This window comes from Enhydra lutris, unplaced genomic scaffold, assembly GCF_002288905.1.
Source record: "Enhydra lutris kenyoni isolate GAN:26980312 unplaced genomic scaffold, ASM228890v2 scaffoldscaffold2, whole genome shotgun sequence".
NCBI classification, from domain to species: domain Eukaryota; kingdom Metazoa; phylum Chordata; class Mammalia; order Carnivora; family Mustelidae; genus Enhydra; species Enhydra lutris.
In genome coordinates this window covers 29,438,189-29,455,906 of record NW_019154086.1, presented here as the reverse complement: position 1 = coordinate 29,455,906, position 17,718 = coordinate 29,438,189, and the positions used below count along the sequence as shown (strand labels likewise).

The following is a 17,718-nucleotide window of genomic DNA, read 5'->3' as shown; positions in this document are numbered from 1 at the left end:
CATACTCTATAATGAAAAGATACTTACATTTTCAACATTGCAGTGTTCACAGTGAGGCTGGATTTTTTTAAGTTCTAAATGATAGAGAAAAAGTTTTATGTATATGAATGTGGTTGGCATTTTCGAATACAATTTTTTTCGTAAGTATATGTGACAGGATGAGATGACAAAGTTCAAAGGCACATGCCCCTCAGCAATAATAATATTTGGAAGAATATTTTGGAAAATGTCCGTTTATACCTGAATGCGAATGCTCTTTGGGCAATTCTTTCTCCTCCCACTCTTCCGCTGTGAACGAGATCGTCACACATGCATTGGCACAAGTCGGTCACGGGGTAAATCGTACATGACTCAAGCACCCACCTTAGCTTCCCAACCCACAGAACTTTAAACATGTATTTAAACACCTCCACACGTCAATCCAATGACACATGAGACACTATGTCTGTCAATCTCACTCTAGGTCTAAGGTGTGAAAACGGGCTTGAATGCGACTCGAGTTTTGGTGTACCCCATCTCGGCACATAAAACTTTACGTGATCTTTCTATGAGGCCATCATCCTTACACGGGACCCACTCGTCCTCCTTTCACACAAGCACGGGAGAGCAGCAGAGGAACCAGAAGTAAGCACATCGCCTGGTTCTTACTCTGAGCAGAAGCATCCTCCACGCAAGACCCTCCTGGCTCCCCATCTGTGAAGACAAGAAAGGGCATATGAGCCATCTCTTCATCAGTTATTCCTCCCCAGGGCCAGCATCTCTGCTGGAGAGTGGCAGCCCCCACTGAAGATTCATCCACGGCCCAAGATAACGCTCGGCTGGCATCAGCCCTCCAGCTATTAGGGTTAGACATCAGCTTAGAAGAAAAGAACCGACATCAGATTTTAGGCCTATTTAAACTGGAACAACTGTAAGTGTCTCTGATTTGGCATGCAGATTACTTCCACACAGATAAAGGCCGTATATGGTCTGGCTCTTCATTACTTCATCTTCTGCCTGCCTCCCCACACCTGCTGCCCTCCAGTCACCAACCACCATGTCTCCACCCCAAAGCACACTCCTGACTCAGGGCCTTTGCATATACTGTCTCCTCCCACAAACACTCATGTTGCTTGCCCCCTCACATCTTCGTGGTCTCTGCTCAAATGTGCCCTTATCTGAGAGGCTTTTCTGATACAAATGCACACTCCCCCTCCCTGAGACAGGGCCTGCCTGACATATTCATTTCCTTCAGGGCATCTCCCCACCTGGCACACTGTGGTTTAGTGTCTTCTGCTTCCTGTTTCTCTCCCCACTAGAATGTAAGCTTCATGAGGACTGTACCCCTAGGGCCTGGTAAGTGCTCAGTCACTATTTTCTGAATGATTAGACTTCCATACTACAAAATGTATTAAGAAAGGGAAAGCAGGGGCGCCTGGGTGGCTCAGTGGGTTAAAGCCTCTGCCTTCGGCTCAGGTCATGATCCCAGGGTCCTGGGATCGAGCCCCACATCAGGCTCTCTGCTCGCGGGGAGCCTGCTTCCCCCTCTCTCTGCCTGCCTCTCTGCCTACTTGGGATTTCTATCAAATAAATAAATAAAATCTTAAAAAAAAAAATTAAAAAACAAAGAAAGGGAAAGCAGGGGCACCTGAGTGGCTCAGTCGGTTAAGCATCTGCCTTCGGCTCAGGTCATGATCCTGGAGTCCTGGGATTGAGCCCCACATCAGGCTCCCTGCACAGCAGGGTGTCTACTTCTCCCTCTGCCCCTCACCCTGATCTTGTTCTCTCTCTCTCTCATATTCTCTCTCTCTCTCTCTCACTCTCTCTCAATAAACAAATAAAATCTTTTTTTAAAAAGAAAGAAAGGGAACAGCAATATATTTTTTATCTACACTGGTCACTAGTTGCATGAGCTCGGCCTCTCTGGTGGCATTACTAAGTGTCCCCATGCTTCACTTTCCACATCTATCAAACGGGGATTAGAATAATACCACCCCCCCAAAAAAATTAAGGAAAATTAAATGACCATTCCCTAATTCCGTAAGTGTTAGATAACTATTATTAACTATTATTTTGCTACGGTGATAGGTGGGACTCATTAAAAAATTTACAAATTCTAGACAACTCCTGTCACTTAAGGCAAGACCTAATGTGTCAAATGCTTGGTTTTACATTGTAAACATCTGAACAACCTCTGAGAGGGTCACCCCATGGGTAAGGCACTCACCAACACATACACAAGGTCCTATGCCATCCCCCATGCCCATAAAGTACAGACACCCCCCAGGACAGCGCTCCACCCCAGCACACACAAGCTGCCTGATCTGTCAGCCTATTGGGAGCTCCAGCTTTAAAAAAAAAAAAAAAAATTAAGATAACATGGCAATGGAGATTAAAAGTATTCAGAGTCCTGGACTCAGAACACTATAGATCTGAAATACCGACCACCTCCTGCACCACACCACCCTCCCATCGTATTTCCTCAGTCACTGTCCTATAAAGGATCATAAAATTCTACTTTATTGATTGGCTGTATGTCTGCATTGTATTTCATCCACGGCCCATGGTTTTCTGCCTTAGGAGCAGAGAAAGTAAAAGAGATCAGAGAATCCTAACCAGCTGGCAAACACCGAGCCTCTGACCAGGTCTTCCCAGCCAAAGCAGAGAAATCGATGTAATTCTCCCCAGCTTAACCACCACAGCTTCCCTTCAAGCATGGTTGCGTGACCCCAGAGTTCATGCCTGTGAGTAGAAAGCATAGCCACTCGGGCAGAGAACGGGTAGGCCTGCACTGTCAGCTAGAGCACAGAGGCGCGAACAGTCCAAGGCAGCCCACCTGGTCTTTCCACCTGACCTGAAAATGGAGGCGAAGAATCACAGACCTTTTAACAAAGAGAATAATCTTGGGGGAAGGCAGGACTCTTCCATGACCTGGGGCTCCAAGGACAAGCATCCTCAGCCCACCCACAGAAGATGCCAGGACACTTGGACTGCCAGAGAATACCAAGATGTCTAACCCAGCCAAGGGCCAGCCCCTCCGTGCTCCACGTTTGCCCTGCTGACCACACTGACCGCACCAATTTTGAGCCTATCTTGAGCCTCACTGACTCCAAATGCCTTCCACCTATGTTGCCTGCCTGGGTGAGGCCCTGGCCCTGACCTAGCTTCTGGACCCAGAGGGTCCTGACTCCGGACTCTGTCTCTACAGCCCTTTACCCAGTTATTACCAGGGATAACAGCAGAAACCTGATCCAATGCCAGCTTTCTAGTTTCATTTCTATTTTAATCCAATCTATGGAGGCTGGACTTTCGACTGCATTTTGGAGGATGAAATAATCCATAATGTACAGAGACCTAGGGGTGAGAGGGTTGGCACACATTTTTTCTTTATGGCTATCAGAACATGACATCTCCACGAGGGTGCTACACACATTATTACAGCTTCTCCTCAATGTATAACATGATTGCAAGAATCTACCATCACAGGTTCTCCACTGAGAAATCGCAGAGAGAATCAGATTATATAAGGACTTGTGATCGAAGAGACTTCATTAATTTTAAGTACTGCAAAGGAGCCCTCTGACTGCCCTGCTACAGCATTCAGGGGCAGATCAGAGTCTAAGAACCGTGGGGAAAAATCCTACAGTAAAAGAAAAGCACTTAAAATACAAGCTTAGTCACTCACAAAACTTTCGACAAAAACCATATTTTATATTTAGAATCCCCTTCAAGTGGTTTCATACTCAAGTTGTTCACAGACAGCTACAACAGCATGCCAGAAACTCCCAACCACAAATGGTGCATTTGCAGCGGCAGGCAGTCAGTGGGCCACAATCCGTGAGCAGCGAGCTCCACCAAGGCAAGCTGCAGCAGCTTACGGCCGGCCCCTCAGGCAGGGGCCTCAGAGCAGCACTGCACATGTACAGGCTTGGTACCGACGCACATCACGGGCACATGCTTTTTTTGCCCTGTGTAGTGAGCTCACATTTCCAAAACACTTAGAGAAGTTTCCTAACGTTCACCTTAATTTTGCACGGGGAGAAAGATAACGAGCAAGTGATCGGTAACATAAAAATCCCAGAGGCTATCCTCCCCTTTCTTCCTTTCAACAACAAAAAATAAAATTGAGAGGAAGGATATACTCACTTGTTTGTTCTGGTTCTGGTTCCTCATTATCTACAAAAAGCAAAGAAGTCTAAATCAAACTCTTTTGACAACCAAGAGGAAACACGGGCTAATGGGAGAATAGGTAAAATGTTTGGCTCTCGCCAACAGCAACCATTTCCTGCCTTTCTTTTTCAGCTCATCCTGTCCTCCCACTTCGCTTGCCAACTGGAAAGTATTTACCACATAGGCATTTCTTCAGGACTTCACAAAACCATGCTAGTAATAGGTCCTCAAACAATATAAGGGATGTGTGCGTTACTTTAAAATAAAAATAAAGGCTCATAGGTTTAACCAGAACTCCGTGATTAAGGAAAAGCGTACGTTACTCACCAGATTCACTCTCAGAGCTGCTCTCAGAACTGCTGTCCTCTCCTGAATAGAAACATATGCCAAGGGAAGTTCACAGTGAATAAAAAATAATAACTATTTTTTAATTATATCTATTATAAAATAGATCCAAACTCAACTAATTTCTTCCTAATTTAATAAATTCTATTGAGTCCAAAACCAGTCTGGTTTCTCTAAGAGGGGCTTGTTTTTTTCTGGAACTGGATAGAAAATACTGAGTACGAGCTCCTGTAACCCTCTGGCTGTGGGAACCACTTCCTCTGGTTGTTGCTCAAGCCCTTCCCAGTGGTGACTCGCCCTCCCTGCTCCTGTCTGGCTCCTGCATTTGCACATCTGGACATGTCACACACACTAGGCCAGTGACACAACTGTGCAGAAGTCCTGGAGTGTGCGTGCCACTGACTGAAGCACAGGACAAACATAGTCCCTATTATCCAACTACTTCTGGAAAGAGTGGTCCCCAAGAACGCTCCCTCCATCTCCTCACCCCCGACTCCATGTCTCAGTCCACTGAAATCACGCTTCTGCTCCCACAGCTTGCTGGAAATCCTCTCCCTGATGTCCCTAAAGGACCACTAACCCCCAGAAAAGAACTCCTGCAGGTAGACACCCATCACTCCCTCCTGCCCACAGGACCCTCCCAAGATGTCTGTCCTGGTTCTCCTACCTCTCTAAGAGCTTTCCACCAGTGGCCTTGCAACTCCTCTCTTCTCCCACCACCCCCCTCCCCAATTAATGCCCCAGGCCCCACATTCCCAGCCTCTCTTTCCCCTTGAGCCCTCAGCAGGCATGGCACCAACTCCCCAGTAGGATCCTGACCGCCACCTCCAGGGACATCTGGGCCTCTCCTGGCAGACCCCAGGAGCTGCCCAGGCCCAACCTGCCAGCCAGGCTCATTCCCCCACTCCCACTCCTCATTCTCTGTACCTCCCAGTTTCCAGACACTGCCTCCCCCTCCACACAGCCTCTGGATTCAGCAAGTACACACATGGAAAGCTATTAGCATTATTCCCAAACCCTCCCTCCCTATGTTCTAAGGAAGGAGTGGCAGCAGTTACAGGGAGGAAGGAAAAGATCTGAGAATAATGACGAGAACAATAATAACCGCAGCCCATAGCAGCTTGTTCTGAGTGTTCTATGTGCCAGGCACGTATATATGTTAACTTGTTTACATGTATTTACTCATTTTTTTAATTCATTGTGTATATGTATACTTTACATATATTTATGTAAAACACTTCACACGTATTTACACCTTCCTCCTCACGACTGTCCAATCATGAAAGCAGAGGCCAGCCCACCTGCAGGGCTAGAAGCACAGAACAGGGGTTCTCAATGCTGGCTGCACCTTGGAACCACCTGGAAAGCTTTCTCAACACATCCATGCCCGGACTCAGCCCTTCCCTAGAGGTTCTGATTTAGCTGGTCTGGGGTGGGGCCTGAACAGCAGTATTTACCTTTAAAGTCTCCAGATGACTGCAACGTGCAGCCAGGACTGAGAACCGCTGGCCTAGAATCAATCTATTTTAACTACTCCCCTAGTCCCCAAACTTGAACGCCAGGATGACTGCCGCTCCTTCTCCAAGCCTTTCCAGGTACCTTCCCACTGCCCAGAAGTCCCTCCCCCAAGCCTCACCTCTGGAGTTCCCAGGGATCCATTCAAACCCAGCCCAAAGTCACTTCTGCGGTCCTTCCCCCACCCCAGGCTTAGCCACGCCTCCTCTTCGACCCCTCCTGTCACACGGACCAACTGGCAAACAGTGGTTGCTTGTCTCCGGTTGGTCTGTGAAGCCTTGGGGACCAAGGCCATGTCTTATCCCCTTAGTTGCCCAGCACCCACCCTGACACACAACACTCAAGGTATGAACGAACATTCACCCAGCTTCAAAGTACCAAGCAGACCAAGACCAGCCTCCTAGTCAGTTTCCTCGCTTAGGGAAACTGCCACCTACCAGTCTGGGGCGGTGTGCCTCCTTCTTCAGTCTCTCCTTGCCCTTCGTGTAAGGAGGCCAGCTTGCAAGGCAGCAGTTGGTAAATGCCTGAATGCAACAGAGTAGCCGCAGTCCATAAGTAAAATAAATGATCATTCTCGAAAACGGCAAACGCTCCATAGAGTGTAAGTTTTTTAACACCTCCACACTGACTTAGGAGTACCGTACCTTTTCCTTCTGAAAGGGCATTGTGAGGGTCATCACTGCAACAAGAAAAGAAAAAGACTTTGAAAAACCGATACTAATTTTATATAAACTAATTACAAAAATCTTCAAGATGATCATTATATTGTTTCTCCAGAAATGCTGCAAATTAAAGAACTCTCTCCCTCCTCAAAGGTCTTCCTGCCCCTCTTACTCTCCACCTGTGGCCTGACCCCACGTACAGCCAGGCCAAACTCATCAGTGGGGCTTCTTGGGAGTGTGCCTGACCCCTTCTTGTCCCATCACACCCCCAGGAGCCAGCAGCACACCTTCCAGGCTCACGGGATTGCCATTCCATGCCCAGCCATCTGGCCTTCCTCTGTCACGTCCCTAGGCACACAGTCCTAACTGTCCATCCCGCGCTGGCATCCAGCCCTCCATCTGGTTGCGTGAGTCATCCTCCCTCTCCCCGGTCATCTTGCTCTGCCTCCCTAGCCTCCTCCCTCACATACGGCACCCCAAATAGTGAGGGCTCCTGTAGCAAGCATGTAATGAGAAGGCCTCTCCCTTGTCCTCTCCATGCCTGAACTCTCCGTGCCCTATGCACATGGTCTCCACTCTCCCACTCCCCAATCCCCCCTGCACTCAAAGCCACCTGGCTTCTGCTCTCCCGAGCTGCCACTGACTCCTGGCCAACAGACCCAGTGGGCCCTCTGCAGTCCTCAGTGACCACGGCCTCACGAGATGAAGCAGGTGGCAGGCTTTTCCGTGGCTTCCGTGTCCCTTCTTACCTGGTCTGCTGCCACCTCCCACCTCCCCTGTGGCAGTGACCTCCCCCCTCTCTGTGTGCTTCACCCCCGCCCCAGCCTCCATCAGCCTCCAGGGCGGCAGCAGCTACGCGCTCAGGAGTCACCCCTGTACGCCCTTGTCTTCCCACCTCATACCACCTCAGGCTGCCCCTTCACACCAGGGTTTCTGATCCTAAATCTGCACCTCCTTTCCAGTCCTCTTCTTGGAGTTCCAGGTGCCCAGGGCCTTTAAATTAACTACTTTAAATTAGCTACGCTGTTAAGCACTTTAAATTAACTACGCTGCTATCCATCTTCAGGGAGAACCTGCTCCTCCTGACCTGTCTCTGCAGAGAATCCCATCCCGGGGGCACCTAGCTGGGACCTCGGCCCTCACCAGCTCCTGCCCCCTCTTGCTCATCAAGCAGCCAGTCCTCCTGAGCCTCCCTCTAGACACCTCTCCAATCTGTCCCCTCCTCAGCATACACTCTCTGCCTCCGTTCCAGTGCATTCCCTCTCTCCGCCCTCTCTCTGTGTCTCACCGTGGGCCCTCACCTGGCTGGCTGAGGGTAATTTTCCCATAATTACTATGCATGCCTGCAGTCTCCCTCTTCTGACTCATCAGTGACTATCAGTGGGGTCTCCTCACACCTTTGCTTCTACCCTTCTGTGGCTTCTCACTGGTTTCTGGCTAAACCTAAGCTCCTTGGCAGGGTGCACAATGACCTCTACCCTGTTCCTTGTCTCCCCTCCATGCGCTCACCCAGAGTGAAAGATCTTCGGTGTGTATCACCACCCCCCACCTAGGGTCACTGCCTATGGCCTTGCAAATCATGTGCCCCAACTCTGGGGGCTCTGTGAACATGCACTCTGCAGGGGGTGTTGGGGCACCCCCCGGAGGTGTGTGTGCACAGAAGTGACAGCCCGGCCCTCCCCTTGATGCCAAAACTCCTATTCATCATGGAAAAACAGCACTTCTCATAGTATAGTCTGAGGAACATGAGAGCTATTTGAGGTACCCTCTAAAAACTGTTGTTCTGGGCCCACTGAATCAGAATCTTTGAGGAATAAATGAAAAGTGAGAAAGAAAACAACAATGATGTTATTTGCACTTATACATATTTAAAATCTTTATTTTCTCATTCCATCACCGCAAAAAGTCTCTGAAGGCCATTTTACTAATGCAGAGACTGGCTCAGACAGGTTAATTAACTTCCTCAGGGTCACAGAGCTAAGGACTAGAGAAGGAGCACCTGACTCTAGCCCTTTATAACTTCAAAGCCCACACACTTGCCTGGCACAGTGCCTTCCCTCCCTGCCCACCACTCCACCCCCAAATCCCAACCCTGGGAGCAAAGTGAGGACCCAGACAGCAAGGGCAGCAGACCAACTGCTTTCCCTCTCCCTCTTCTTCTCCCATGTCAGTTGGGATCTCCGGATGTTGGTGTTGTAAGCCTCCTCAACTCAAGATTTTAGGTAAACGTCCCCAAGCATTTGGTATTTCCCAAGCTCCATGGTTCTAGGAAATACACACATCCTCCTTTTCAGACTTAAATCCTTTTGTTCTTTAATCCTCAACTCTTGCTCAAAAGGTCAGGCCATGGTGGTGAAGTTGTAATTGGGAAATGCTTTAAGAAACTAAGAAAGGATAAAATATGGTTTTTTGGGTTTTTTTTTTTTAAAGATTTTATTTATTGGGGAGCCTGGGTGGCTCAGTGGGTTAAGCCTCTGCCTTCGGCTCAGGTCATGATCTCAGGGTCCTGGGATGAAGCTCTACATCGGGATCTCTGCTCGGCAGGGAACTTGCTTCCCCCTCCCTCTCTGCTGCCTCTCTACCTACTTATGATTTCTCTCTCTCTCTCTCTCTCTGTCAAATAAATAAATAAAATCTTTTTAAAAATTAAAAAAAATTAATAAATAGAAGATTTTATTTATTTATTTAACACAGAGAGAGACCACAAGTAGGCAGAGAAGCAAGCAGAGAGAGAGAGAGAGGAGGAAGCAGGCTCCCTGCTAAACAGAGATCCCGATGTAGGGCTCGATCCCAGGACCCTGAGATCATGACCTGAGCCGAAGGCAGAGGCTTAACTCACTGAGCCACCCAGGTGCCCCTAAAATATAGTTTTTAATGAAATGTCTAAAAGAATAAGCCAGATGTGACACCTTCTTTCTCTAGACTCCTACCTCTTATAATGCAGTCACTATGCCTTTTAATTTGAATTATGAGAACATGGATTGAAAGTTGGTCATTCTTATTGCATAAAATATGCCTGGTTAAAACCCACTTCTGTGTTCTCAACAAAACTGTTTTTCTCCTTACTAGCACTTTCATTTTCCCCTTTCTGCAGCTGCTTATCTGTTTTCAGACATGTATCCATCTGCTTAGATACTACAACTTTTGCTAAAACCCAGAAAGCCTCTGCATAAAGCCTTTATTTTCTCCATGAAGTAGATGAGAGTGAGTGGTGTCCAAGATGAGATTAGTGAGGCCCAGAGGTAGAAGGTTAGCGACCCCCCCCCCCCCGCACCCTCAGCACAGAGACACCAGGCACCAACAGCGGGACAGTGATGGGGGTGGGGCTTAGACCAGATGAAGAGGACACAGCTCCTCTCCCCGGACATGGCAGCTCTCTCCCCCACCCCCCCCCCGGGTAAGCCAGACCCCAGGGGGCCCACAGGGCCTCTTGCAACTGAATGAATGTCAGGTGGCCACCCTCTCTTCTATGATGGGCGCTGTCCTAAAGTAAAACCACAGCAACTATCAAATGAGACCAGCTAGTCCAAATGCTCTCAGTGTAATTCAGGGACTGGAGAGAAGTAGGAAAGGGGCAGGGACATCTATTCAGGACCTGAAGATTCTTAAATACTGATACGGATTCCATCATTGTTACTAGGTAGAATTTTCCTGCAGTTCCGACACCAGCATCAAATATAAATGCTGCAGGGGCGCCTGGGCGGCTCAGTGGGTAAAGCCTCTGCCTTCGGCTCAGGTCATGATCTCAGGGTCCTGGGATGGAGCCCTGCATCGGGCTCTCTGCTCAGCGGGGAGCCTGCTTCCTCCTCTCTCTCGGCCTGTCTCTCTCTGCCTACCTCTCTCTGCCTACTTGTGATCTCTGTCAAACAAGTAAATAAAATCTTGAAATATATATATATATAAATGCTGCCTCCTACCTATCAGCTCCCAGCCCCAGACTGGTACAGTCCCTTCCCTTAAGGGGAAACATAAACACCCTGCATCCTATTAAGTGACAGTGTTTATTACCTGTTTGTTGGAAAATGTGGATTCTGTGAAACTAAGTGCAAATGAGTAAAACCAGTTGTTTTCAGAATTAAGTCATAGCTGCAATTAAATGAAACCTGAGAACAACACCAAATCCTCACATAGGTTCAGGACCTTAAAACTTCCAAGAATACTTTCAGACCCACAAGAGCACCAGCTCCTCACACGGACTCTGCCAGGAAGACGTGGCCAGGACTGCCATCCCCACGTGCAGATGGGGACACTGCAGCTCGGAGGTCTTGCTTGGGTCATGTAGCCAAACCCTCCCGGGGCAGGAGCGATGCAGGAGAAGCAGAACACAGGCACTCTAAGCTCTTGGAGGAAGCCCCATCTCCCCCCTTGGCAGCCAGCTTGACTCTGTGCAGCCTGGACAGGTGGCTATTGGGCATAGGAATGATTTCACTCCAATCTGGCTCTATAAGTAATAAGTCTCCACCTAAAGATTTTTAACAATCCTTAAAGTAAAAATAAAGTCTCAATATGATAATGACTTGTATTTGTTAAATGTTGGCTGTGTGCTGGAAATTAAGCCAAGGACTCAGCCTATGTCGATCAGCTCATTTAACCATCATGGCCATCTTTTAAGTGCCTAACACTGGGCTAGTAAGTATCCCCATCGCACAGAAGAAGAAATAATGCTCAGAGATCTTGGGTGACTCATTCAAGAATCATGGTCTATCTGATTGCAGAGTCCAAACTTTTATCAGTACAGTTTAACGACAAAAAGCTAAAAATTCTGCCAAGCAGAATAACGACAAAACACCAGTCTTTCTTCCTACTAAGGTTCCTACTGCCGATGAAGGTAATTCTCCACTGTAGGTAAACAGAGTTTTTAGGCATAATTACATCCATAATAAGCCCCAAATCCTCCTCTAATTCACTTCTCACCAGAATTAAACCATCTGTAACCAAACTAATGGTAACCTCCAGGTTTTACTTCTTTTAGTCCCTATCGACCTTCTAGAAAACAGACGATAACAAGTAAAGTAAAACCCATAAGTAAATCAGTTAAAGAAAGTGAAAAAGATTTTATGTTAGCCACAAACTAGAGTTAAAATGCACAATCATGAAATAACTATACTTCCCAGGGCATAGTCCCAATGCAAATAATATTCTCTATAACATAGATCTCTTTCCCATCAACTCAGATGAACAAACGCCTATTTACCCTATGACAGGTGCTGCACTTGGCAGAGGGGATATAAAAGTAACACAAGACACATGAACCTTGTCCCAGGGGAGGAGGAAGGCAGATCAGAAAACAAATACATTTGTATATGGGCAGGGAGAGTAAAATAAAAATAAACATAAGTATAGTGTTAGCCCAGAGCAGGCTCTGAGGAACTGGGAAGAACTGAGCTTTTATGCTAAGATCACAGGCACATGACTAACTACACAGCCAATTAAACCATAATACTAAGGCCATCTTGCATTTTCAAAGAGTGCTGCTTCCCCACAAGCAGGATCCTCTAGCTATTAGGCTCAGAAAAAGCTGAAAATGAAAAGGAACCTACAAGATCTTCCAGTCCGATGCATCATTCTACAAGGGGAGATGGGAATCTAGGAGAGGGTAAGTGAATATATACCCACGATCACAGAGCAAGTTATAAGCAGCACAATATCACAACTTGTCCCAGGTCTCCTGGTTTCTTCATCAATTTATTCAACTAACACGTGTGGAGCGTGTGTGCCAGATACCAGTAAACAAAGGAACAGGTCTGTGCCTTCCCCAGCCCATCAGCCTGATGGCGAAGCCTGACTTCCTGTATCTGAGACAGGAAGTGCTTTGAGAGAATGACAAGAAAGCTCCTCTAAGATTGAGGAATTGGGGAGGGCTCCCAGGGGAAGTGACATTTAAGCTGAACGACAAAGGACAGCAGAAATGGACAGGAGAGAAGAACTGGGAGTAGCGGGGCAGCTCCTGTCTGAGATAGGAAGGAGTGGATCAAGGTCCAGGAACAGGAGGAAAGCAAGTGTGGTCAGGGGGAGAGAAGCAGGGGATGAGGAAGGTCAGGGAGGGGGGGAAATCCTAACGCTGTAACCAAACTGATAGTAACCCCCAGGAGGCTAGTGGCAATGATTCAGTCTCCTGAGTAGTCTCTACATTTCCATCCTGGGAAGACTGAAAACGTGAAAGCAGAGAAGGAAGTCAATAGTGCAGGGTCCCAGAATCTGCTGTCCTCAACGTCTTCCACGGGAACTGCCTAAACGTATACGACCCTCTGACAATCTGCAGGTTAAGACACTGCTTGTGTTGAGTCCAGAGGTTTAAGCATTTCCCCAAAGAAAACCTCAGTCCCCCAGGCCACAAGAGCCAGTCCCCCTGCCAGGGCAGTTGTAGTACTAGGTGACAAAAACCTCCCAGGGAGCTATGTAACTTTAAAGCACACTCCAAGGAAAGTGTCTTCATTCAGAACCAAGCTCTGGAAGCCAACAGTGCCCTCCCCACAAGCCAAGACAGAAAGACTTCCATCCATGCCAAGCCCTCCAGGACCAGCCCTGAGGTAGATCAGAGACTCAATAAAGGGAAGGTAGAGGCAGGTGGAGGAGTGGGGGCAGGAGAGATGTGGGCACCTGGAGCCACCAGCTGTCCATCCCCTTGAGGATGCTGCCTGAACCAAGCCCGCTTCCTATCATGACCTATTTTCTTTTCTTCTTTCTTCCCAAAGATCACCACTTCCAATTAGCTCGCTCACAAAAGAAGCCATCCTATGGGTTTTTTTCTTCAATGTTCAGGTCCCTGAATGAAAGCACAGTCTTAGGTTCTTCCAAAGGTCCTTAGCGCTGGATGAAAAAAGATGGAAAATGCATGGAGCTGGCTCAACCGGCCGGCTCCTTCACCCACCCCATCCCCTTTTTAAGTTACTCCAATAGGAAAAAATAATGGTGGAACTGGTAGGTCTTTGGGTAACAAAAGGCTGAAGGACTCACTGTATATTATTTGTATTAGGCAAAAACTGGAAGCAACTATCATGCTCACTAAGAGTAAGAAATGGATGAACAAAAATGTGACATTATCATATAATGGAGTACCGTGAGCAATGAGAATGAAAGAACTGCTTACACACAACACTGTGGATCCATCTCACAAACATAATGTTGCACAAAACAAGCCAGACATGAAGATTATATGCTGCATGATGCTATTTTTAGAAAGTTTACAAACAAGCAAAATTAATCTCTTGTTCCTTTGGGAAGGAGAAACATGACTGTGAGTAATCAGAGTATGAGAGGGCCATCTAGGGTGCCATGTTTTATGTCTTGACCTGGGCAGTGGTTACATAATGTTCACTTGGTGATGTGCAACTTACGATGCTTGTGTTTTCTGTCTGATTGTGTACACATACACACACACACACACACAAAAGGGTTTTTGGCATGTGGGGAAAGGAAAAGGAAAGTATCTAGAACTTCGGCTTTACACGCCACAGCTGTGAATGGAGAAGGACCCTGGCTGGTGGGAGGGCAAGATGAAGAGGCTAACTGCATTGGGGATATGGTCTAAAAGGCAGCTAGTTGTGGGGTGGCAGGAATGCAGGGAAACAGTTTCAGGGTTTATTTCCTTCCTCCTCCTTGTGCCTGTCAGTGAGAGCTTTGCAAAACGTACTGCAAAGGGAAGTGGGGCCAGGAGAGAAATGGGCTGGAACCACGCTGGCAGGGAGAAGGGAGGCAGCTGGGACACTTCCAGCAGTGAGAAGACAAGAAGGGAAGGAGGAAAATAGAAGAGAAAGAAATCCTGAGTGCCTGGAGTGAACAAAGAGAGCTCTCCTGAGCTGAAGATGTGTGGGGTGGGGGAATTCCCATGACTCAACCCTGTTTCTCTTCTCCCCTCCCTGAACCAACAACATGCGATATACACCTGCAGGAATACAGTTATTGCACTGCTCTGCTGTAATTTGTTTCCAAGTCTGGGAACTAGAAAAAACAATGAGTGAGAGTGAAGGGGTGTGTACAGCCAAGGAGTCCACATCCCCAGCATCCAGCACATGGTTTGGCATATAATTTGCACTGGAAAAAAAGTGTTCATTGAACAAATATGCGACAGAAAGAACAGGGTAGACATAAAGACTCTATGCCTCAGTATTTTAAAAAATCTATAAGAAACAGTTTAAATGGCCAAAACTGTGAGAAGGGAATGCTGTGCAGCTACTAAAAATTATAAGCAACAGTAGCTAGCATCTGTGGGGTGCTTTCCAGTTTACAGAGACTGGCACCTCACCCTTGGCTGATACTGAATTTTATGGACTTTGTTGCCATACTGAAACATGAAAATGACACATTAGGAACAATCTCCCTGAAGAGGCCAGAAAGATCAGAGATGGGGGACTAAGGAGTTTTGGTGGAAAGAGTAGGGGTGGGTCCATATCCTCCAGCAATACCAACAGGGGCTGGTAGTTCTGGGTAGTCAGCAGAAAAATTCAGTTAGCTCCGTTTGTGTAAATAACTGTGTTAATGTCACATACTGCATTTCAATTCACTTCCTCTCTTTATTGTTTTGGCAGGGGGGGAAATTTACTTCTGGTGAAGATTTAATTCAGAGCGCTTTAACAATCATTCCCAGGACTTGCTGTTGGGTAAATATCCTCTGTAAGCGGAGTTTTTGATACTCGATGTGGACTCAGTTCGTGTCCTGTGGTTTTGCCCGTGATCCTAACCTCAGGAAACCAAATAGTCAAACCTATCTACACACAGACTTTTCTAGGCTGCCTTCCTGATTGCAACAGTGTTTTAAAGAAAGGCAGGGGCAGAAAAAACAAACCTCCCTCCTCCCTGTGAGAAACTGGGCCTGATGTTTAATGACCCACGAAAAAGTTAAGTCATGGACACTTTAAACTTGGGCACTCGCTCCTTGCTCTAGTTGTTCCTGTAGAAACTTGGTTCTGCAGCAATGACTGTCCTAAAAAGAAAATTTTCTGCAGTCTGAATCCTTGCTGAGCGTTTCTGCACTGCTTTGGGTGACCTCCTACAAACGCTTAACGGCAATGAAAGGATTACCTAAAGGATATATTTCACAAAGCGCCCATCACACACTTGTAGAAATACTACATCCGATGCTAAAAGCTCCTTTTGCAAATGACAGTAACTCTGGAGAACACGCCCATAATACCCTTAGAGCATCCCCAAACTAGCTCTTAATAAACATCCCCATGTAAAAAGCAGCTACTTTTAAAGGTCTGGTGACAAACAGAGGCATTGGCTCCCTTTACAGTAATAGCAGAAATCCTTCAAGCAATGTTAATTGGAGCCTGCCGTGTGTGAGACGTGTTAGCGCCACATGGGGGGTGAGGGGTGCCGCGGGTAGGGCCGCCACACATGGGCAAGGCGGGGGCGGAGAGGGGGCGTCAAGGGAACCAATCTTACCCTCGACTTCGACTCAACAATTTAAAAGCCGACACTGTCTGGCAAAACGCCGGGCACCCTCCTGGAGCGACCTCCCAAGTCCTCTTCCAGTACGGAGGGCGCAGGGGCTCCCGAGAGCTGAAGCCCGGGAGCTAGGGGCAGATGAGGACAGCAGAAACCGAGCCTCGGGGGCGGAGAGTCACGGCGGAGGCGGGAAGCGCGCGAGTCCACCGCGGGGAGCAAGGGGGCGCCGCAGGGCGACCTGCCCTCCATGGCCCCCACCGTCCGCCCAAAGCCGCCTCCACCGGGAGGATGTGAACTACCTCGGGCCCACCTGCCACCGCAGCGGTGCCGAGCCCGGGCGCCCAGGGAAACGCGGCCGCAAGCAACAGCAGCGCCGCCTGTAGGCCCCACCTCTGGGTCGGGAGCGCGGGGCCTCCGGAGCTGCGCGCCGCCGCCTCCTCCCGCGCGGGCACCTGCGCGCAACCCCGCTACCGCGGGCCCTACCCAGGTGCGGCCCGCCGAGACCCCGGGCCAGGACTAGAGGGCAGGAGTGGGGCACGGGGGGCGCACTGGCTCCCCACGCTCTGGGCCCGCGTGAGGCTGGCGCCGCCGCCGAAGTGTGCTTTGTTTTCGCGGCCGGAGCGGGGATGTCGGGACGGGAGTGGAACCCTCACCCCCGCCCGCGCAGGGCAAGGGCAGAGCCCGGGAGGGTCTGGGGGTTGCCGAAAGGAGCAAAGCCTTTTCTGCAACTCGGCGACGTTGGGCCCAGCCGTCGCCCAAGCCCGCTCCGCCCCTTCTCCTTCCAAACCCCCCAGCCCCGCAGATGCGCTCACCTCCACTCCGCGACCCCCACGCCGCGGCTCATCGTCGCTCTGCAGCTGGGAGGGGGCTCCACGCGCGCCCCGGGCTCGGCGCTCAGTGCCCGCCCGGGCGGCTGCTGGAGGGGCTCGCGGAGGGAGCGCTGCCCTGCACACTCGGAGGCGGCCGACGCTGTGGGGGGAGGGAAGAGGGCGAGCGAGAGCCACCGTGGGAGGGGACTGGCTGGGAGGGGGTGCCGGGCGCGCATCCGCAGCGGCCGCTGCAGCCTGAGGCTGCCGAGGCTCCGGTAACGGAAACGCACGCTCGCCAGCGGCCCCGCGCGCGCACACTGGCGTGTACACCGGCCTGCACACTCGCACACGTGCGCACACCGGCCCAGCCTTGGCTGCTGGTCGGCACCCTCGCCCTGAGGGAACTCGGCTTGATTACCCTAACCCGCGGTTTCTGTGAAGAAGAACCAGCGCCATTCTTTCAGAAGGGATCAGAGAGCTCGAGTCATCCAGATTGGGGCTGGCTACTCCAGTATCTGGGGATTTTCAGCTGGGGACCATGAGACACACACACACCCCCACAAGAGGTTCCCAGATTTGCTTCTTGGGATCTATAAACCCCCTGAAATTGTCAGGTTTTGAATTTAAAATACAAGTGCCTGGAATGAGGTGCCACAGCTTTTATCAGATTAACGGCTGGCTTAAACCCCCCCCCCAAAAAAAACCATGAAGATGGATGGATTAAACCAGTGGTTCCCAAACTTTGCAATGTATTAAATCACCCAGAGAGCTTTTAAAATAGCAATGCCCCAGGTAGCATCTCAAACCAATTAAACCAGTGAAGTGGGACCCAGGCAGCAATATTTTTA

At 49.1% G+C, this 17,718-nt stretch overlaps 1 protein-coding gene across 1 annotated transcript in view; it reads right to left on the bottom strand.

Annotated features, from left to right (window-relative positions):
• Positions 1-17,718, bottom strand: part of LOC111149768 — a 69,421-nt gene that overhangs the window by 17,512 nt on the left and 34,191 nt on the right. The window contains exons 3-10 of the mRNA XM_022507035.1: positions 16,874-17,289; positions 6,654-6,688; positions 6,447-6,533; positions 4,477-4,518; positions 4,126-4,155; positions 649-693; positions 241-288; positions 28-74 (exon numbers count right to left, since the gene is read on the bottom strand). Coding sequence (XP_022362743.1) covers positions 28-74; positions 241-288; positions 649-693; positions 4,126-4,155; positions 4,477-4,518; positions 6,447-6,533; positions 6,654-6,688; positions 16,874-17,289 — 750 coding nt within the window. The remainder of the gene's footprint in view (positions 1-27; positions 75-240; positions 289-648; positions 694-4,125; positions 4,156-4,476; positions 4,519-6,446; positions 6,534-6,653; positions 6,689-16,873; positions 17,290-17,718) is intronic.